The sequence below is a fragment of the Micrasema longulum genome, unplaced genomic scaffold (genome assembly GCF_059751315.1).
Source record: "Micrasema longulum isolate JH-2025_06_02 unplaced genomic scaffold, ASM5975131v1 h1tg001597l, whole genome shotgun sequence".
NCBI lineage: Eukaryota > Metazoa > Arthropoda > Insecta > Trichoptera > Brachycentridae > Micrasema > Micrasema longulum.
This window is the reverse complement of record NW_028278779.1, coordinates 185,716-206,386: the sequence shown is the minus strand read 5'-3', so window position 1 is coordinate 206,386 and position 20,671 is coordinate 185,716. Positions and strand designations below refer to the sequence as shown.

At 31.9% G+C, this 20,671-nt stretch overlaps 2 protein-coding genes across 2 annotated transcripts; both read right to left on the bottom strand.

Annotated features, from left to right (window-relative positions):
• Window positions 1-260: 260 nt before the first annotated feature.
• On the bottom strand, window positions 261-7,386 carry LOC148274733 (uncharacterized). Its single transcript, XM_088236718.1, has 3 exons — window positions 6,970-7,386; window positions 4,338-4,576; window positions 261-716 (listed from the first exon to the last, which is right to left on the bottom strand). The coding sequence occupies exons 1-3, from the start codon at window positions 7,183-7,185 to the stop codon at window positions 320-322; spliced, it is 852 nt and encodes a 283-aa protein (XP_088092844.1). The 5' UTR covers window positions 7,186-7,386; the 3' UTR covers window positions 261-319.
• A 2,917-nt stretch (window positions 7,387-10,303) lies between these two features.
• LOC148274732 (uncharacterized) lies at window positions 10,304-18,815 on the bottom strand. The gene is made up of 3 exons (XM_088236717.1): window positions 18,532-18,815; window positions 14,434-14,672; window positions 10,304-10,987 (listed from the first exon to the last, which is right to left on the bottom strand). Exons 1-3 carry the CDS (start codon window positions 18,724-18,726, stop codon window positions 10,582-10,584), a joined length of 840 nt encoding a protein of 279 aa, XP_088092843.1. The 5' UTR covers window positions 18,727-18,815; the 3' UTR covers window positions 10,304-10,581.
• Between the last annotated feature and the right edge of the window lie 1,856 nt (window positions 18,816-20,671).

The following is a 20,671-nucleotide window of genomic DNA, read 5'->3' as shown; positions in this document are numbered from 1 at the left end:
ATTTTTGACATTTAATATTAGGTGTGCACGGATCTTCCATTGTAATCGCGAAATATTCTTAAAAGATTATATAGTATTTTTAAAAATAATAAATAAAAAAGGAAATAAAAAATATTTAAAAAAAACATTAAAAAATTCCTTATTATTAAAGGGCAAAAAAATATATCATAGAAAAAAGGAGTTCATATCTTTAGTTTGATTCAGGGATAGTGCATGTTTTTTAAAAGAAGAAAAATTTTGAAAGTTTGGAATCAATGAAATATTAATTACATATAATTTACGGAAAATAGCCGCTGTACAATTAGATTACTAAATTTTATTAATCATTATAATCAATAAAGTTATAAGATCCCGCGAACTTGAAACCCAGCTGCAAAAATAAGTTCTCTGACGCAGTATTTCCGAGCACTACGTAAGCATATACCTCGTCTCCATTTTCGGCCAACTTCTTCGCCATGGCCCCGGTGACTACTGACCCGAAGCCCTTTCTCTTACATTCTTCAATAGTCTGGAGTACCCCAATGTCTCCGTATTCATACTTCATCACCCAGGAGAGCAGGCGATGGTCGCGAGCTGAGAAAAGACCGACCCCGTGGTTCAGCCTGATAATATTTTGAAGGTATTGGGTGGAATTTTCAAAACGGAGCGGCCATACTGAGTCTATTGTAGGAATATGACCTTTTGTGAGCGGGGCTATGAAAGTCTCTGCCGGTAAACTGCAAAACAAAATTTAATAAATAAATATATATACGTATGTATATATAATGAATATAACTTACATAATAAAAATATATAGAATGAGAAAATTGGATGCTTTAATGAAATTAAAATACCTTTTATATCAATAAAAGATAATCGGTAAATTAGAAAACTTGATATTTATGTTCAAAGCATTAACTTTGTGGTGAAAGATTTTAATTGATGTTTGTAAATATTAGTATTTAACCCTTACTGACTTTTTTATGTCTATATTCGAGACGTACCCGTCTCTTCGTCAGGATGCTCACTATACCAACATGCAAGCACTAAAATACACTTTCACCTTTATCATCACCGTAGTATTTACGAAAAAATACTTAACCCTTATACTGCTAAACAACGATATATCGTTGTTCTTAATCCCTATCATAAAGTTCTAACTAGACTGATGCTGACGTCATAATCCCCAAAAGGGTAAATGAATTCGGGAACTGCTTGTTGCACTTAACCGTCAGTGGTATAAAACATTTTCAAAACATAAAAATTACTTATTCGACGGATTATTATTCAGTTTCGTACCTATTTCAGCCCTACGGAAAATTTAATACAAAAAATGTTTTCTTAGGCGCGGTGAAACTTCGAGCATTAAATTGTACAGGAAAGTTTCTTGAAAATTAATAAAAAATAATATAAAATATTTTAATAAAAACGAACTGCTTTGAACGACGTCACTTGTTTATATGAATCAACCAATGATAATAGGGTTGTGGAAGATTTCCGGTTTGCTAATCGTCAATGGAGTAATCGACAGAACAAATCAAGAAGAAGCGGAAAAGAACTTGCGACGTCACACGCGGATTAATTTCGGAAATACAAAACTTTAAAAAATCGTAGCGCTGATAATATGATACATAAAAATTGAAAAAAAAGCTTTGTTTAGTAGTTTATTAATAAATATATTTTTTTTTTTAAACAACTAAATTTCATTATTATACATTTATTTATGATGTTTAAATTTGCAGTGCTTTTAAAAAAAGAGAAACGACTAAACACAGGAAACTTCTAGCTAGCCGGGAACGGAAACAGGGATTTTTTTACATTGCAAAAACAGTGAAATAAAAAATAAATCATTTTAATATTTAGAATTTTTAATCACTTATATGATATTTGAGAAAAATAATTATATTCTGTGTCTTCCCTGCTATTATACCCGATCCAGTGATTACAAAAATATTAATGTATTTCCGTAATGAATAACTAATTGAATACTTTACCTTTAATATAATAACTCTTATCTAGTAAGGTCCCTATATCACCGGGAAACCCCGTAATTAAGAATATAAACAAATAAGTAAAGAGCCATAAAATATAAAAATAATTCACCATGGAACCTAAATGATTGCCAATTAGGACGTTTGAATATTATAAAATCATTTGTTGATTTATTATAATGGGTACCTACAGTAATGTGAAATTTAAATGTTTTAGCTTTTCATTAGGTAGTAATTATTACTCTACAAACAAAACGTAATTATTACTATACAAACTCTATTCTAGAAACTATTCTACAAACAAAACGTAATTGTGGTAAATAAAGTATATCAGCTCGATCTTGATCCAAAAATATTTCAGAAATGCTTCTTCGATTTTGAGCTCTTCATAAGAGTCATATAAACTATCATCACTATCACTTAGAAGTTGATCGTTATTGTCGAATTCACTTTCGGAATAGGTTGAGCTGCTAAGCTTCCGAGTTTCTAGGTGAGGTATTATTATTTCTATATCACTTTTAATATCCGTTATCATTTTGAATGATATACTTTGTATGTTTATTCACAATAAAAAGGACCCTTTGCAGAGTTAACTTGTCAGTTAGAGTAATAAAGTAAGATTAAAAATATATATAAATGTACACAATATGTAATTTACCACAGCTGTTTGTAATTTCAGCAACTGTTTATCTCGCTCAATCCATTATGCGTGAACTAGCTATTAGTGAAACGGAATATTTTTCTTGGAAGTGATATCAATTTCTGAGACAGTTGTACGAAAACATTATTTTTTAAATTAAAATTATATTATAACATCTACCAAGAAATAACATCACTTCTAAGTACATTTACCCGTTATCATGAAGTTTCAATCTAAATAACTCCACACAAACATTTGGACATACTCAAAATATTGTTGATCGAAATAATTTGCATAAAAAAAATATTTTTAAAGTATTTTTAGGCATTACCTAGGAGGTGAAATAATTTATCCAGATGAAACTCGCCGAATTCAATAAAGGTTTCAGCTCTTTTAGTTTGCAAAAGTCAACAGATGCAAGAGTTGAGGTAATGAAAAAATAATCGTGAATGGTGAATATTTCGCAGTGCGTAAAGTGGCCATTTAAAACAGCCAATGAAAGATCATAAGTCCTGTAAATGCCTAGACTTCCATATTCCCTTGGCAAAAATGTGTTCCCTCTCTGTTGCAACAAATTCCAAGATACATTTTTCCTCAAATTTTGTTTAGCATGCATTGATGGAAGTGGTAGGTTTGATAATAAGGGCACTTTGCCCCGCAATCAACAAAAAAACCACCATAATACTGTCGTTTCAATAATAACTATTAAAACAATGCGCCTTGAGATTGCTGTGCTAGATCATTTTTGTTTGTTTTTATTTTCGATTAAGAAAGGGTTTACAACCGCTGTACGAGAATGTGTTGCGGGCGGCACGAGTTGTCCATCTTGCTCACTCCACTGTGCTTGAATTAGATATTTATGAAATGGAAGATTTTTCTTGGAATTGCTATTAATTTTTAAAACAGTAGTGTGTTTGGAAAACAACGTATTCGATAAAATATTTTTTAAATGTATTAATAATAAGATTTCTGATTAGATTCTTGAAAAACTGCGTAGCAGTGTAAGGGTTAAATTACATTCAGAATTAAAGGGGATGTAAACACCAACATGTCCGAACATGCACTAAAATAAGGTAAATAATATTTAGGGATATGTTGCATAGGAAGTTGATGTTGATTGGGAAGGAGAGGGGTTAAGAGGTTAAAAGTTACACTTTTGGTTTATTTTAAATAAAAAAGTGGGATATATTGAAAAAATATTTTATTTTCTCTTAGGGGAATATTATTTTTCTAAATACTTTTCAAAAAACTTTACTATCTCAAATTAAACCTGAAATAAATAAAAAAACTACGCTGTTTCGCTAATTTATTTTACTCTAAGTTAGTTCTCTAGTTCGTCACCTTTTTTTTTAAAGCGTAATATTAAATTTTTTAACCCTCGTTTGAGTGTAATGTTTACGACTACCAACAAATAATAAAAATATACTAAAATAATTTTTTTAAATAAAGTTCTGAATGCTTGAAGGTCGAATTTTGGAAAAAATTTCAATAAAGTATAAAAATTGACATATCTCCCAAACTATAAAACTTAAGCTAAGGAAAGTGAGGTCCAATAATTAGCAAATGACATCCTCTATATGCGAATGCTATGGCGAGCTCAGTTCCAGTCAATCTGTATAATAAACATGTTAAAACAAGAACAGTTTTTAATGAAAATTATGATTTTTTTATGTTAACATTTCTGTTTCTATTATTATATGTTTATTTGTTAAAAAAATAGTACTTACTTCGTATCATATGATCTAGCATCTTTTTCTGGCAGTTTGTAATAATGTGTAGCCAAATCTCTCGTGATTACAAGGCCCATAGTTTTAAGAATGTTTTTAAACCATTCTGCATATTGCACTGGAACTCCACAAGAAAATCGACAGCTCCAGTCTATCTTCTTAGTTCTGAGAAGAGCATCTCTCAACTTGTCAGTTTTAGAATTAAACATGAAGACAGTGAGATAAAATGTGCTGATACCCTTGAACATAATACGAAAATATTAGTTATTTATATTTCATTTATATTCATGAGCAGTCTCACGTTTTAGGAACAGTAAAAATGTTTGCAGAGTAAAATCAGCTTTCTAACCAACGCTCACCGCTCACCTTACCAAGGCCGCGATTATGAACGGCTGTCTACGTAACTACACTGTCTCAGTATCAGGCAAAGAAGAAACATTCACGTTCTATCACTTCTTCACAATTTTTTATATTTTTTTTATTGTATTTATAAATCATATAACACAAAGTATTTTACAAGTAAAATACGTTGAATTACATTCCCAGGAGTTACAACAGCTCAATTTGGGACATAAATAATATTAACATTTCGAAAATAATACATATTGAGAACAACAAAAAAACAAAGCAAGTTTAGCATCTTTATAACTAAATTTATCACAGCTATAAATACCGCCAAAAACCTTTTCTTACACAAGCAGAATAAATATATTAAAAAAAAAACGCCTTTAAGAATAAAAAAAAGTAGTGAATCTACTAAGGGAGATAAGGTCATTAACATCACATGCCATGCAAATGATGCTGCCATAGTGATGATGAGAACATATCCATCTCAGTTAGTAAACATCTGGATGCCTAAGAAATGTCGTATAGTAAAATGAACACATGATTATTGAAAACATAATTCGGTTATACAAAACGTGTGTCAGACCAAATCATGGTGTATACAACAGAGGCGAGGATAGATAGTGAGAAAATAAAAAAATACAAAAAACCAAATAGAAAAACCAAATAACTGCTCAGAACGTCAGAGATGAAAGTACTAAAGGCAATCGCAGGGAAACCCAAAAGGGGCAGAATCTAGAGTCAAGAAGTTAGACGGAATTGCGATACCTAGTGCATAGTAAATAGATTATGGAGATTTTACGTCAATAATTCCATTATTGAACAGCTCTAAAATCCCCTATACCATTGCCCACGAGATCCCGGCAATATTTTTAATAATCTCACTCGCCTATTTATCTGAGAGAGCTATTCCACCCTCTATCACAACATGGACTATCTCTCCGTTTTAGTAACGAGAGAACACTTTCAATACCCTTTCTTCGCTCTAATTTTCTGCCTCCTCTTTCAGAGTAGTAGCTGCTCGATTGTGGAATAATCTACCCACCATCTAATGTTAAAAACGCTTCACTATTTACATTTAAGTCAAGATTAAAATGTCACTATCTATTTATTTAAATTGTTTCTTTATCCTTTTTCTTTCCTTCCCATCCCCTCTCCTCTCTTCATAGTACAAAGTTAGTTTTATGTATTTTTTATTTTGTTAATCTTTGTTTTTAATTTTGTATAAAATCGTAAGGTTCAATATGTCCATGTACTTGTAATTTTCTCAAACTGAACGGTTTGGGTAGGTTGGAAGAAATTGCCTTAAGGCAATATGCCCGCCCTTATATGTATATAAATTGTATATGTATATAATATATGAAAAAATATCTGCATCGGTATACACTGAGACGGTAATACTAATATCGATATTTATATCCGAAAGTGTGTATATTTGTGAGAAATCTTAAAGTATCTTCGTCGGTAACCAGTAATTGAACATGTTTATAAAAAAAATGTAAATATATTATTTTTATCATACTGAAAACTTAATTTTACTTTGTAGATAAAATTGAAGATAAATTTTAACTTCCCATCAGAATACGTATCCAGGAGTCGAACCCAGAAAACGCGTGAACCATTGCACTACGAGGCGTACTTATCTCCACTTCGTTTACTTTTTCAGGATTTTTGTAAATATAAAAAAAAATAAATTTAAAGGAAATATTTGCGTTCTTATGATTAACATAAATATTTAATTTTGAGGGCCATTTTTAACGAGTTGTAAATAACTCACTATTAGAAAATGGGAATCGAGTTAGGGTAGAGTGGGATTCGAACCACAGACCTTTGGTCCGTGAGTCCGAGACACTAGCCAAAGGACCACAACCCGATTTTGATATTAACAATCGAGTATAGACTTTCAAATATAAGTATCAGAAAATTAATTAAATTCAATATTATTTCATAAATTTTACGTAAAGACTATGGATTAAAAATAAAATATGAATTTCAGATAACTTGAAAATTCTAGAAATGAAAAAAGCGATTCGTAATAAGAAAAAAAAATAGCAAAAAAAACAATATTTCCTTCAGTCCACTCCTGTCTAGTTTTGAGCGTATTCATAGCACATTACCATCCTTACAAGACAAAAATACTTGAGTTATTAGTTCCATACACAGCATAATACTGATATAATAAAATTAGATAGAATTCATTAGTTAAGTATACCTTAATAAAAAAGCTTGTATAGCTTTGAAACCGGTCGGTAGAAAAAAATTAAATATTTATAAATTTATTTCATACCTTTTCTCCAAACGATACAATTCCATTTTTTATATCGCCACCAGGACAACACACTTGGAAGTCGGTTCCCTCATCTTCTTTTTCCTTCCATGTTAACCTGGTTTTGATCCAGCAATATATGGGGATACTTCGTGGCCACTCTTTCTTCAGAGCGCATTCTAACTCCGTCCAATTCTGATCTAAATCTATGGTACACAAGGCGTCTTTAACCGCCATTTCAAAATACTGTGTATTTTTAAAATCAAAGAAGTTAACTTAACTTAGCGTTACAAAATGAAAACTAACTAACACAAAGATAATTATCTGCACAAATAAAGGCGACCATTTTTATATTTTTCTTTTCCAGTATCTTTTTTCACAATAGTGTTTTCTGAATCGATGACTTAAAGTTATTATTCGAACATTCAGAAAACTACGCAAAATAATTGCTTTAAGTTAATTTTGTTGTAATTAAGTAATTCAAACGATTTTCGCCAATCTTATCGAAACGTATCTCAGGTCACAAGACACAAGTTTATATTAAACTGATGTTAAAAGTTTATCTCTTACAAGATTGTTATTATATTAATACTGTCGTACAAATGACCAATGAACGATATTTGCTATTTCTAAATTCATGATATTTACTGGAGACGGGACACTGGACCATAGAATTAAGAAAAGTCGAGAAGGAGCGTAGAATTATATTTGAATACATCGGACTGTGTCCGAAACCCCACACTATGCCCCATTTTTGCCGCGCGCATTCGTGGTGTCATTGGTAATGTTGTACGATGGGAAAAAATATAATCATAACACAAATGTAAGGTAAAAAAGCAATCTATTAATTTCTCTAAAATTATATTGTGCACGCGGAAATATTGATTGATTGATTTTTTTATTTTTTTTTATTATTAAAAAAAGAAATATTTGCGTTCTTATGATTTACCCAAATATTTAATTTTGAGGGCCATTTTCAACGAGTTGTAAAAAACTCACTATTAGAAAATGGAATCAAGTTGGGGTAAAGTGGGATTCGAACCACAGACCTTTGGTCCGTGAGTCCGAGACACTAGCCACAGGACCACAACCCAATCTTTGATTGATAAGAGTAATTGAATTAATGAACTTTGAACTTAAAATAAAAAACAAATTTTATTTGATGTTTTAAAGATAATTTTGGTCAAATGTTCACCACAGAGTTGTTTAGTCCGAGGTCCAATTTTCATTAGTTCTCTCATTAGATGAGAAAAGTAGGGTAACAAAATTTACTACCATGACAACACTAACGAAATGTCCATTTTGATTTCTTCGACAATCTGACAGATAGAAAAATAATTTAATTTTCAAGTAATGTATTTGCTACTTACACATTCATTTGCTAATTACACATTAAATGTGGTCCCATCCTGTTTGTTTAAGATCTTAGCAGTATTTCTACACTTTAAAGGGATACAACACGGCATAGATGCATTCAAATCAGGAGTTGCGTACTGAGCGTTGTCTACAAATAAACTAATGGGTCTAAACGTAAAACAACTCATTTATGAGTAGTTTAGTCGCCTTCTGTTTGATGCTCGTATGCGGTTTCTGGACTATTTTTAATTCTATGCACTGGACATGTCATTTGAGTGAAGCTAATATTTTAAATCGATTTTCGGCATTTTAAAAAATACAATAGATATTCTGGATCTTTTTTATCTCCTAGACCCTAGAGAGTGATTAATTTAAAGAATTTCATTATTTTAAAGTGACGAGAATTTGTTTAACATAAGGGTCACACTGATGACGTCAAATGGTGTGCAAAACTGTTTCGAAAACGAAAATAAAACTAATTCGTTTTGGTCAATTCGACTTAATTAGTGTTTTGGGTAATGCTAGAGGTCGCAATAATGTTCTAAATGAAAATTATCATGTTTGAGTTCACGTGTTCATATTGTTTGATGTTAAATCATCAGTGTGGCCATTATGTAATGCAAAGTCTCTTCACTTTAAAATAAAAAAATAATTCTTCAAATTAATCACTCTCTAGGGCAGTGGTCGCCAAACTCATTAGTCAAAAGAGCCAAAGATCAGAAGTACGACAAATAAGATTCGTTTTGAGAGCCAAATTTATTTTCGTTTGAAACTATTTTTTCTTGAAACCCTTCACATCCTATTATGCAGCAAAGATCTCCATATTTACTCTCTATTTTAAGTAAAAATTTATTAAATTGCCAATATTAGTAGATATAATGCTTCTATATTGATTTATTATTTACGTAAAACATTTATTTAAGAAACTAACTATATATATCTCTCATTAAATACGTTTTTTATTATTTTTATTTTTAATATTTTCCTTTGTATCTTATTTTGTTAACATATTTAAGATGTTTATTTTAAAAGGTACTTTTAATTTTCAATGATTGTTTTTTAGATATAAAATTATTATTTTATTGTATTATTTATATAAACTGGGTGTTCTTTAAACCCTGTCACATCTGAAACCACGATAAAATAAATTTTTAGAATAAACATTAAAAAAAACAAATGGTTGCTTACTTATGCCAGGGTGAAGTAAGGAGAGGGGAGGGGGGAGTCTGATACACCATCAACCACATGGCCACGCCCCCCTCGCTTCTCCCCTGCAGAAGTAAGCTACCATTTATTTTTTTAAATATTTTTTTTTTTTTTTTAATCTGTCTTCTAAATATTGTATAAATATGCTAATATGTCTTCTTGCCCATACTGATCATCGTGGTTTCGGATGTGACAGGGTTTAAAGAACACCCTGTATATCTTTTTTTCTGTCTTTCTTCTTAATACTATTTTAAATACTTCAGCATCTTAAACAAAATAATACATGTTCATTATTTTATATTTATATGTGTACAACATTATGATTCATGGGTATGATAATGAGTAAGTTCAGTGCTACGGGAAATTGGGTATAAAAATGCTTTCTTACGCGCAGTAAAAATCAGTACATTACTCGGCAAATTGTACGGCAAAGTTTCTTGAAAATGTATGAAAGAAAAACGAACTACTTTCTTAAATGACGGCACAAGTTCTTCGAACCAACCAGTTATATAGTGTTGTGATAGATTTTCGGTTTGCGGGAATCTAAGTCACCAATCAACAGAACTCATCCAAGTCACACGCGGAGTAATTACAAAACTTTTTAAAATCACAGTGCTGATAACAAATACTATTTAGTTTAGTTTGACTCATAAGACAAATAATAAAAAAAATAAAAAAAAGTTCCTTCCCGATAGAAATTTTTTTATAAGAAAAAAACGGGATTTTTATTTAATGAAAAAATTGTTTTCTTTCTACGTAGGTATTTGAAAAATGAGCATAATAAATATACATATTTTTTAAACGTTTTATTCCGGCACAATATAATATAATTTGTTATGTTAGCTCGAACTAATATTAAAAATACAAGTACATTAAAATTAATATTACATATTTAAAAAAAAAAAAAAAAAAAAAAAGTACCATCATTCTGTTTCACATGGCAAATAATGTAAATATATGTCTATAAATATGTACCTTATTTGACAATAAAACAGTCGTGTCCCAAAACCGCTCACCATATTCATTTTTATTTATTAATTTTACACAAAATACACATACACATACACATTTTTATAGCGTCTTTAGATCGTATTCGAGCCAATTATAGGAGCCAGCATATGTGAATCCTAGATCCTTGCACAGATTTTCAGAAGCCGTGTTCCCTGGCACAATAAACAGCAGAATATCTTCTCCATCTTCAGCCACCTTCTTGCAAATTGCTTTCACAACCAGCTTTCCAAAGCCTCGTCTCCTGTACCTTTCGTCTGTCTGCAGAATGGCCAAGTCACTGTACTCATATTTGATGACCCAGCTGAGGAGTTGATGGTCCTGTTTCGAGAAAATTCCCAGGCCATAATTTAGCCTGATGCACTCCGAAAGTAGGTTTTCAGAACCTTCAAATCTGTGTTGCCAAAGAGAATTGATTTTGGGGATGTTTGTCTGATTCAGAGGCGCTACGTACACGCCTTCGGGATATCTGAAAGACAATTTAGATTATTTAAAAATGTCGGTTTTTTACATGTCAATTACTTTTATTTATTTAACTTTTTGTACATAATGTTATTTGTACATTGGCGGGCTTATTGCCAAATGGCAATTTCTTCCAACCAACCCATAAATAAAAGTTTTATTTTTATAATTCAAGTTACAGAAAATATTCAATAGAAAAAAAAAAAAGATTAAAAAGTTAAAAATATATAAAAATAGAAATAAACGTATTTGTTTATAAATTACCTTAAATCAAAACTATTACTCAATGGGAAAAAGGAAAAAAGAGGAAAGAGGAAAAATGAAAGGAGGAGAGATTAAGGAAGAGAAAGGAGATGTTTCTTCAGACGTGATTTAAACAGAGATAATGTAGTAACATCTTTGATGGTGGATGGGAGATGATTCCACAGTCGAGCCGCATGGACACTATATGAGTTAGAGAAGAAAGAGGAATTGTGTATGGGTATTAAGAGAGTGCCTTGAATTACCCCTTATAAATTAATACAAAACTGTGTTGTAATATTCCCTGAAACTTTTGTTTACATTTATGTATTTATGATACAGTTTTCAACATTTTAAACAGTCATTGAAATTTATTACAACAGACGGGGAAAACATTTTTGAGAAGGAAATTCGGAATCTAGGCATTGACAAGGCTTATGACTTGTCATTGGCCGGTTTATTTATTTATTATATCTACGGCCTAAGCCAATTACAATGAATTATATATATGTATTTTTTTTTTTTTAAAACCTTTATTTTAGCATAAATAAACAATCTACAATCAATATATGATCGTAGAGTTATAGCTGAATTGTTATTCTTATTTAAAATAATGAAATCGATTATCGACAGCCCTGCTCTGCTTGAACTAATTCAAATTCGAATACCTGGGAAGTGCACTAGAAGTAAGGAATTATTTTTTGCAACAATTCACGGACCAACTATGAAATGCACTCTCCCCCAAGGCCCCAAGATACATAGGTATGGAAATGAATTAGAACAAATATTCGATATTTTCAATACAAATTCTGTTCATGAATTAAAACGAATTCTCACTCATTATTTATTAGAAAAATAATGGATTTTGTTTCCTACGGAATACGTTATTTTTTTTTCTTTACTTTTAAAAAAAAAAAGTATTTTTTTTTATTTAAAAAGAAATATTGGTGTTCTTATGATTTACTCAAATATTTAATTTTGAGGGCCATTTCCAACGAGTTGTAAATAACTCACTATTAGAAAATATGATCGAGTTGGGGTAGAGTGGGATTCAAACCACGGACCTTTGGTCCGTGAGTCCGAGACACAGGACCACAACCCGATAAACTTTACTCAGAGGTGGTGAAATAGGCTTTAAGTATACACCATTCTTAAACGAGACAAGGACAGTCGAGACTAATAAACCACAGGACCACAACCCGATTTAACATGTTAGACATAATTTAAATTGTACATTGGTGGATTTATTCCAACCAACTGATGATGATGATTTCACTAAATAAAGGTATTATTTAGTTAATTTAATTTAAGTTTTTTATTTTTATTTTTTTTATTTTATTGTTCAAAAAACTTATATTTTTTTAAATACCAATGTTGTATTATTTTAAAAATTATTATTATCTACTTTTTTTCAACTTAACTGTGTTATATTTACATTTAGAACATAAAATTTCCTCATGGTTATTGTTTTATTTTATTTAGAGATGTTATGTTTCTTTTTTACTTTTTGTTTTTTGTATTATATCTTCACAATTGTTTTTAATTTTGATTATTCCAATATTTCATACCATATACTACATGTTTATTATGCACTGCTGTGATTATTTTTGTAAATTATTATTTTTTGTAAAAGGTTCTTTGAACAGTTGATGTATAAATAAATAAATATATGAAGAAAAACATGTAAAAGAAACTGAATAAAAATAACATATTACAACGATAATAAAATAATGGCATACAATACATTTATACACACGATCAACATAAAAAACTTCGAGCTAACCCATGCCAATGCCTTTTTCATCCTACACTGTGTTAATGGCGAAGAGATCTACGAAAAGTTAAGATCTTTCCTAAAGAATTGACTAATCTACACATTTTGGATTTTGGGACATAAAAATAAAAATGTATCTTAGAAGATTTGATGAATAGCGGATTTCGTCTTCTGGTAACATGGTTGGGAACATGAAAAATAATTTATTGAAACATCACTTATACCATAAATAGCCCCGCCGTACTATTCTCTTTGCGCTGCTCATCACTTTGCTCCTCGCGCTGCCGCCCTCTCGCCCGATGTCACCCTCTCTGCCGACACACTGCTCGACTTGCGCAATTAATTACGTCTCTCCGCACTTGTCATTTGTCTTTCTATACAATGAACGATGAAACTGTGGCAGCGTGCGCACTATGCATTTTTAGTATTGCTAATTATATCAATGTCGTATAAAGAAATACACATTACACGTATTGTGTGAGCGCTCGATGCGAATTGCGACCGCGTAATTATGTGGCCAACCACTCGCGCTCATATTGCCGGTCCTTTGACTCGCGATCAAAAAACCGACTAAATAGGGACCGGTAAGCATGACGAGGAGCATGACGTGTGGCATGACGAGTAATGTTACCACACTATTACTCTACATTCTTTCCTCGTTACTTCCCATGCCATTCGTCGAGTGTCTGGCAAGCCCATAAGTGTTTTGGGAATGCCTATAAGATTCATCTCAGTTATACGTTTCTTCAATGAAGACAGATCGAGAGATTGCTCTATTTTGAAATAAAAATAATTGCCAGGTATTTTAAGAGGTCACTTTACAGACTGTGTAACATTCACCATTATGTATTTGTTTTAACATCCACATTTCCGTAAATCTTCTATCTGTCGACTTTTGTTTATAATTTTTTTGACATTAGGTAATCAGTTTTACTCTTCGAGTGCCAGTCTAAGGAAACCTTCAAAACCAATACTTCACGTCCGCCGTGCCAAGAATCCAACCCAGGACAACCAACAATAATATTACCATAGTAAATAATCAAATATCTTTTCAATATAGCCTACTTTTTTATTTAAAATTTAACCAATCGTAAAACGTTCAGGTCCTTAGCCCCTCCCTTTCCCAATCCACACCCCGACACAAACATATCGCTGAATGTTATTAACCTAATTTTAGTGCATGTTCGGACATGGTGGTGTTTGCAGCCCCTTTTACTCTGCATGTTATTTATGTATTTTTCCGTAAATGGTGGTTTTGGTGATAGTGTATATTGTTATTTGCATGTTGGTGTAGTGAGTGTCCGAAGAGACGGGTACGTCTCAAAACCGGTATAAATATAAAGTCGGTAAGGGTTACATACTAATATTTACTAACATGAATTAATATGTTTGACCACGAAGTTAATGCTTTGAAAATAAATAAAATAAATGTTTCTTACTTTATGTCGAATCCAAGCGGATCTTCTTTTGGTAACCTGTAGTAATGAGTTGGAGTGTCGTGATGTACTGCGTAACCCAAGGCTTGTAATATGGAAGAGAACCATTCTTGTTTACCTGATGGTACTCCACAGACCATCTTCTCTGACCATTCTATTCTCCTGGTGTTAAGTAGAGCTGACGTCAGACTAGTCAGGTCGTCTTTGAAATGAAATATAGTGAGGTAGTACACCCTTCCGCCCTGAAAAAATGATTATTACAATTTTATTTATTTAGAAAAAACATATTATACCAACAAAATTTAAATTATAATCCCAATAGTCCAGTCAAATTGTGTTTTTAGCAGTAAAGTTTTTGGGTACTTTTGATTTCTTCCGTTACTTGTATTTTTGGGGTCTTAAATCCGAATTTGAAGTTTTTTTTAAAAAAAATCGTGAAACAACATTGAAAAAAATTACAATATTTGAGTTTGTCCAAATATTCGCAGACAAAATACTGGATTTCACCCCCTCGGGAGTCATTAAGATTAACAAATTACAACAAGTATGGAGAATACCTTAAAAAGAGAATATGAAAGTCTAGGCATTTACAGGGCTTATGGTCTGTCAATCGCTGGTTTAAGTGGCCGCTTTACATACTGTGTAACATTCACCATTTTTTCCATGTTGACGAAAAGTCAGGAAAGATTTGTGAACACCCTGACATTTTATGATGACATAGAAAAAATCAGTGCTAAAGCATTGAAGATGTTAGGATTCGTTTCGCGTACTCCCAGGGTTTTTGAAAATATCCGCGTACTGAGAACTTTTCACAACTCCTCGGTGCGAAGTAGACTCGAGAGTGGCTCGATGATTTGGGGGCCACAGGAACTAAGTACTCTCGTATGATAGAGAAAATCCAAAATTCTAAGATATCTCTGCATGAGAGAGTTTGGTTATTATCCTTGGCTCTACCCGACCGAGTTTCTCCAGGGTATGCTTGGCCACAACAGTTTAGAGACTAGAAGGAATGTATATTTGAATACACATTTTTATTGACTGTTGCGCGGTACTGTTGATAATTTTGAGATTATGATGAACATTGGTTTGTATGTTCCTGATAATTACCTAAGACAGCGTCAGCATAGATTGTTTCATATTCTGATATTTAGGACTATCCTGCCTGTTGGAAGGGCCACCGTTATTCTAAACAACATCGCTCTAGATGTTAGTCTGTTTTATGTATCAGAAGGGGTTTCCCGGAGCAAAATTCTCCTTTTATTTTGACATGAGTCTATTTACGTATTTTGTGTAATTTTATAATATGCACGTCTTGAATTTGTTCGTAATGTATATGTTATTTTAAATAAATGAATTGAATTAAATTAAATGGAAGAATCAGACGTTCAGGACATCGAGTATATGAGGTCTTGTAAAATTGTCAAGGGTGGTTAAGGCTTTTAGGAGGCATTTTTTTAACAATACATTTCGATTCTTTTTGTAAAGAGTATAAAAAACATGTGTCGTAAAATAATTGAATTATTACTGAAAATAAGAAAAATTGTTAAGATATAAGTTTATTTTATTTTATTTTATTAACATAAACGGCAAATCTGCCTTTTACAAAAATTTATAAACCTATATTTTTGGCTTTATATATATTTTTTTTAAAAACATTAATTTCCCTTTACCCAAGATTTATAAAATAATCAAACCTTTGAATTATACAAGATACATAAAAAAATAATAACCTAAAAATTATACAACATATTCAGTAGAAGGTTTAAACAATATGAGAATAAATGTAAAAAACAAATGAAATAATAAAATATTTAAGAATAATATAATGCAAAAATCATGTGTTATCTGTTATAATTAAATTGATTTCTATTGATAACGAAAAACTAGAATCCCATGCGTCCATGCGCTCTGTAGCTGCAAGACGTGCTGGGATATTTATTTATTGTACAGCGCCCTTGAGGTGATTTTCACGAATATGGCACTATATAAATTATCCAACTATATATATATATGAGTTCTGTTTCATACAGCTGGGCAAAGTGAACAAAAAATTGTATATATTATGAAATGCATAATTAAATAAATATAATTACCATTCACCATCTTTGAAAAAGTTCAAAAGGTTTGTTCAAATGAACAATACCCTACATTAAATATATTAGATGCGTGGGAATAACTATTGCCGAGTTCCTGAAGTCTGTTTAATACGGCATCACAAGTATACACTGTCCGTGAATTGTTGCTACAAAACGGTGGCACCTGAACCAGTCATTCTTCCAGGCACTCTTAAGTTGATGAGTGATAACAGTTCAGGGCAATCCCATATTGAATTTACAAATTAAAATACATTTAAAATGTCTATAACTTTTCTTCTATCGTTAAGTTGTAACAAATTATGCATATTATATTATGTTGGCATAAAATCATTTTAAGATGGAGATATCTTTTATACGTAGTCAAAATTTAATAAGAATCTATGACGTTTATAGTTAGTATTCGATCAAATTGATTTATATGTAACTTAACAGATGGCGCTGTACAAGTAAATGTCTAAAAGTTTAGTTCTAAATTTTTTAATATTTTTCATATTTTTATTACATAATTCTTTATAATATTTTGCGTTTGTCCAAATATTTATAGACAAGAACTGGATTAACTCATTACGATGGAGGTGGAGAATATTTCAGAGAAGGGTAGAGAAGTCTAGACATGTATAAGTCAGTCGGATGAATCTATCTCGAATCCACGAAGGTTCCAGCTTATTGACTTCACAAAAATCAACAGAATCGAAGAAATATGCATATTCGAACATTTATTTATTTAACTTTTTGTACATAATGTTATTTGTGCATTGGCGGGCTTTTTGCCAAATGGCAATTTCTTCCAACCAATCAATAAAATAATAGTTTTACTTTTATAATTCAAGTTACAGAACATATTCAAAAGAAAATAAACATTAAAAAGCTAAAGATATATAAAAGTAGAAATAAAAGTATTTGCTTATAAATTACCATAAATCAAAATTATTACTCAATAGGAAAAAGGAAATAGGAGGAAAGAGGAAAGGAGGAGATATTAAAGAAGAGAAAGGAGATGTTTCTTCAGACGTGATTTATATGGAGATAATGTAGTAACATCTTTGATGGTGGATGGGAGATGATTCCACAGTCGAGCCGTATGGACACTATATGAGTTAGAGAAGAAAGAGAAATTGTGGATGGGTATTAAGAGAGTGCCTTGAGAATTAGAACGAAGAGGTTAACCATGAACTGATAAGCGTTTAAATTTTTACGCAGGTATATAGGAGTGTTAGGACTATAAAGTAATACACACAATTATAATGGGGATCTCCAAAATTCAATTAATAAAAAAAAGGTATTTGCAATTCAAACAAGAACATGTGTTTGACATCTACATCATCATCATCATCATCATTCCCTTTCCGGTCCTTAGGGTGCATAGGGCACTGCATTGGTACATCAATCGCAGCGTATCTTGATCAATTTTGTTAAATAAGGTATGATGAACAGTCTTACGCTTCAGGTACCAGTCCAGGGACTATGAAATATTCTGGTATAAAAAACACCCTTTTAAATAAACATTTCATATCAACCATGTTGGGAATCGAACCCGAGACCTCTTGCATGGTAGGCAAACGTGCTGACCATTAATTACACCACGAGGCCGACAATATGGCTATCTAACAGCCACCATCAATTCCTCAGACTCTTGTAGCTCTTCTTGTGAGGTAGATTCCCAGCTGTCCATCTTTTCGAAGGTCTTTCACGAGGACGAATCATCAGGACGAATTATGCAGCGCGATAAAAGGAGTCTGATGGTGTCCAATATCTTACCAGTCCCTCTATCGCTGTCTACTCCATCTTGCGATGTCCTCAGCTTCACTTATTTCTCTTATTTAAATGTTTCTCATGCCATCTCTAAAAGTTTTGCCTTCTAAAATCATCAGTGTTTTCATCTCAGAAATTTTTAATACTTGTTTGGTACTGTGGCTGCCCTAGCTTCGCCACATTATGTCATTATTAGTCCTACTCGTGCTTTATTGATTAAATCATTAATTAAAAATACAGAGAAGTTTCTTACCGTCTTCCCGAACGTAACTAATCCATCTTCAATATTTCCATAAGGGCAGCATATAAAAAATACATTGCTAGGCACTAATTTTATCCACTTTAATCTTGTATTTATCCAGTTTTGCACTAGAAAACTTCGCGGGAACTCTTTACATAAAACTTTATTCACAATTTCTAAGTTATCTATGCTATGGAGAGGATCCATCCTAATCAGGTGACTGCGAGTGTCTTATCGAGGAGAATAACTCCGATTTAAAAAATACTAGTTATTATTGTGATATAACATTATAACTTGTCAACGTACCAAAATTCGTGATGGCATAATATTAGCATTAGCGTTGTGAGTTCAAAATAAACTCTCAATAGCAATAGCACTCACCAAAACAACTCGCTAATTTGAATTATTTTACACTTAATTAAATTATTATGAAATTCTATGGTCGTATTCCAATGTACCGTCCCAATACACACGGCACGGTAAAATGGTGGGTGGGTACTTATTTATTTTTTTGTTTTATTTATTCAGTTTCGATTCGTTGGAAAATTTGTTTAGTTGTGTCTGGTAGTTTTTATTTATTTTATTTATTAGAGACATCAACAGTAATACACGTAAAAAAATATAACAAATAAAATATACAGAAAATAAAACCAATAACAGATATCCACAGAAATACATAAAATACTCGTACAATACAATACATGTTAGAGTGTTTGTGTGAGTTTAAGTGTGTGCGAGGGTGGGTGTTATAACGGAATGAGGGTGGACATGTGTGTAAATATCATTGCACAAGTGTCAAATATATAAATATATTTATTGTTTATTGTGTAATTTCAGTCCATGGTTTATTAGACTCGACTGTCCTTGTCTCGTTTAAGAATGGTGTATACTTAAAGCCTATTTCACCACCTCTGAGTAAAGTTTATCGGGTTGTGGTCCTGTGTCTCGGACTCAAGGACCAAAGGTCCGTGGTTCGAATCCCCCACTCTACCCCAACTCGATTCGCATTTTCTAATAGTGAGTTATTTACAACTCGTTGAAAATGGCCCTCAAAATGAAATATTTGGGTAAATCACGAATATTTCTTTTAAAAAAAAGTCTCGATTAAAACTACTCGTCGAGTAAAACAAAAAATCTGTTTCACCACCGCCAAGTAGCCCTATTTGGCGAGTAAGTGTCTGAGTAAACTACTCAAAGATTTTCCTATTATTAACTGCTAATCATAACCCAGAGAAATAACAAAATGGTGGCAAAACAATTTGACAGCCAGCGGAGAGGGCTTGTGTTTCGATTTGTTAGTTTGGAAAGTGTGTGTTTTTATAAATTATGGAACTGATGGAGCTTGTGGACGATTTTTATGAAAAGGAAATCATTGAAATTCGGATAAAAAAGGTTCATAGGCCTAGAAAAAATTACTTTCAGACGTTATATGAAGTCGATTTTAGGTCAAGATTTCGCTTGACAAAACAGGCTGTCAATGAAATCCATGGTTTGATTGAAGATCAACGTCTTTCCAGAAGTACTCGGTTTGTAGAAGTTCTTTACATAATTATGGAATATTAACCTTTTGTACTCTAGGAACCATAATAATTCGAATTAAACATGTTTTTCATTTCAGGAATAATAATATATATAGTTGTGCCAACAGTGATCAAGTTACTGTTGACATTAAGGTATTTTGCCACAGGCTCATATTTATACAGGGTGTTCTTTAAACCCTGTCACATCCAAAACCACGATGATCAGTATGGGCAAGAAGACATAATAGCATTTAAAAAAAAAATATTTAGAGCAAAGAATATTTTAAAAACAAATGGTTGCTTACTTCTGCAGGGGAGAAGTGAGGGGAGCGCGGTGCCGTGTCAGACTCCCCCCTTAACCCTCTTCATTTTACCCTTGCAGAAGTAAGCAACCATTTGCTTTATTTGATATTTTATAATTTAAAATTTTATTCGTTCTAAAAAAATATTTTGATTTGCCAATATGTCTTCTTGATCATACTGATCATCGTGGTTTCGGATGTGACAGGGTTTAAAGAACACCCTGTATATAAAGTTATAACATAAAAAAGTCGCATATACGTAGAAAAACCATTCTTTGATTACTATCCACGAAGTTAGTTACAGCTTACAGCAATACAACTGGCCGTAGG

Excerpts from the sequence above, each read along its gene's own strand:
- LOC148274733 (XM_088236718.1), bottom strand. The coding sequence starts at position 7,185 with ATGGCGGTTAAAGACGCCTTGTGTACCATAGATTTAGATCAGAATTGG. Across the intron at positions 4,577-6,969 it reads TTGTATCGTTTGGAGAAAAG|GGTATCAGCACATTTTATCT; the intron begins GTATGAAATAAA and ends ATTATGTTCAAG. Across the intron at positions 717-4,337 it reads GCTAGATCATATGATACGAA|TTTACCGGCAGAGACTTTCA; the intron begins GTAAGTACTATT and ends TTTGTTTTGCAG.
- LOC148274732 (XM_088236717.1), bottom strand. The coding sequence starts at position 18,726 with ATGGATCCTCTCCATAGCATAGATAACTTAGAAATTGTGAATAAAGTT. Across the intron at positions 14,673-18,531 it reads TAGTTACGTTCGGGAAGACG|GGCGGAAGGGTGTACTACCT; the intron begins GTAAGAAACTTC and ends TCATTTTTTCAG. Across the intron at positions 10,988-14,433 it reads CCGCTTGGATTCGACATAAA|ATATCCCGAAGGCGTGTACG; the intron begins GTAAGAAACATT and ends ATTGTCTTTCAG.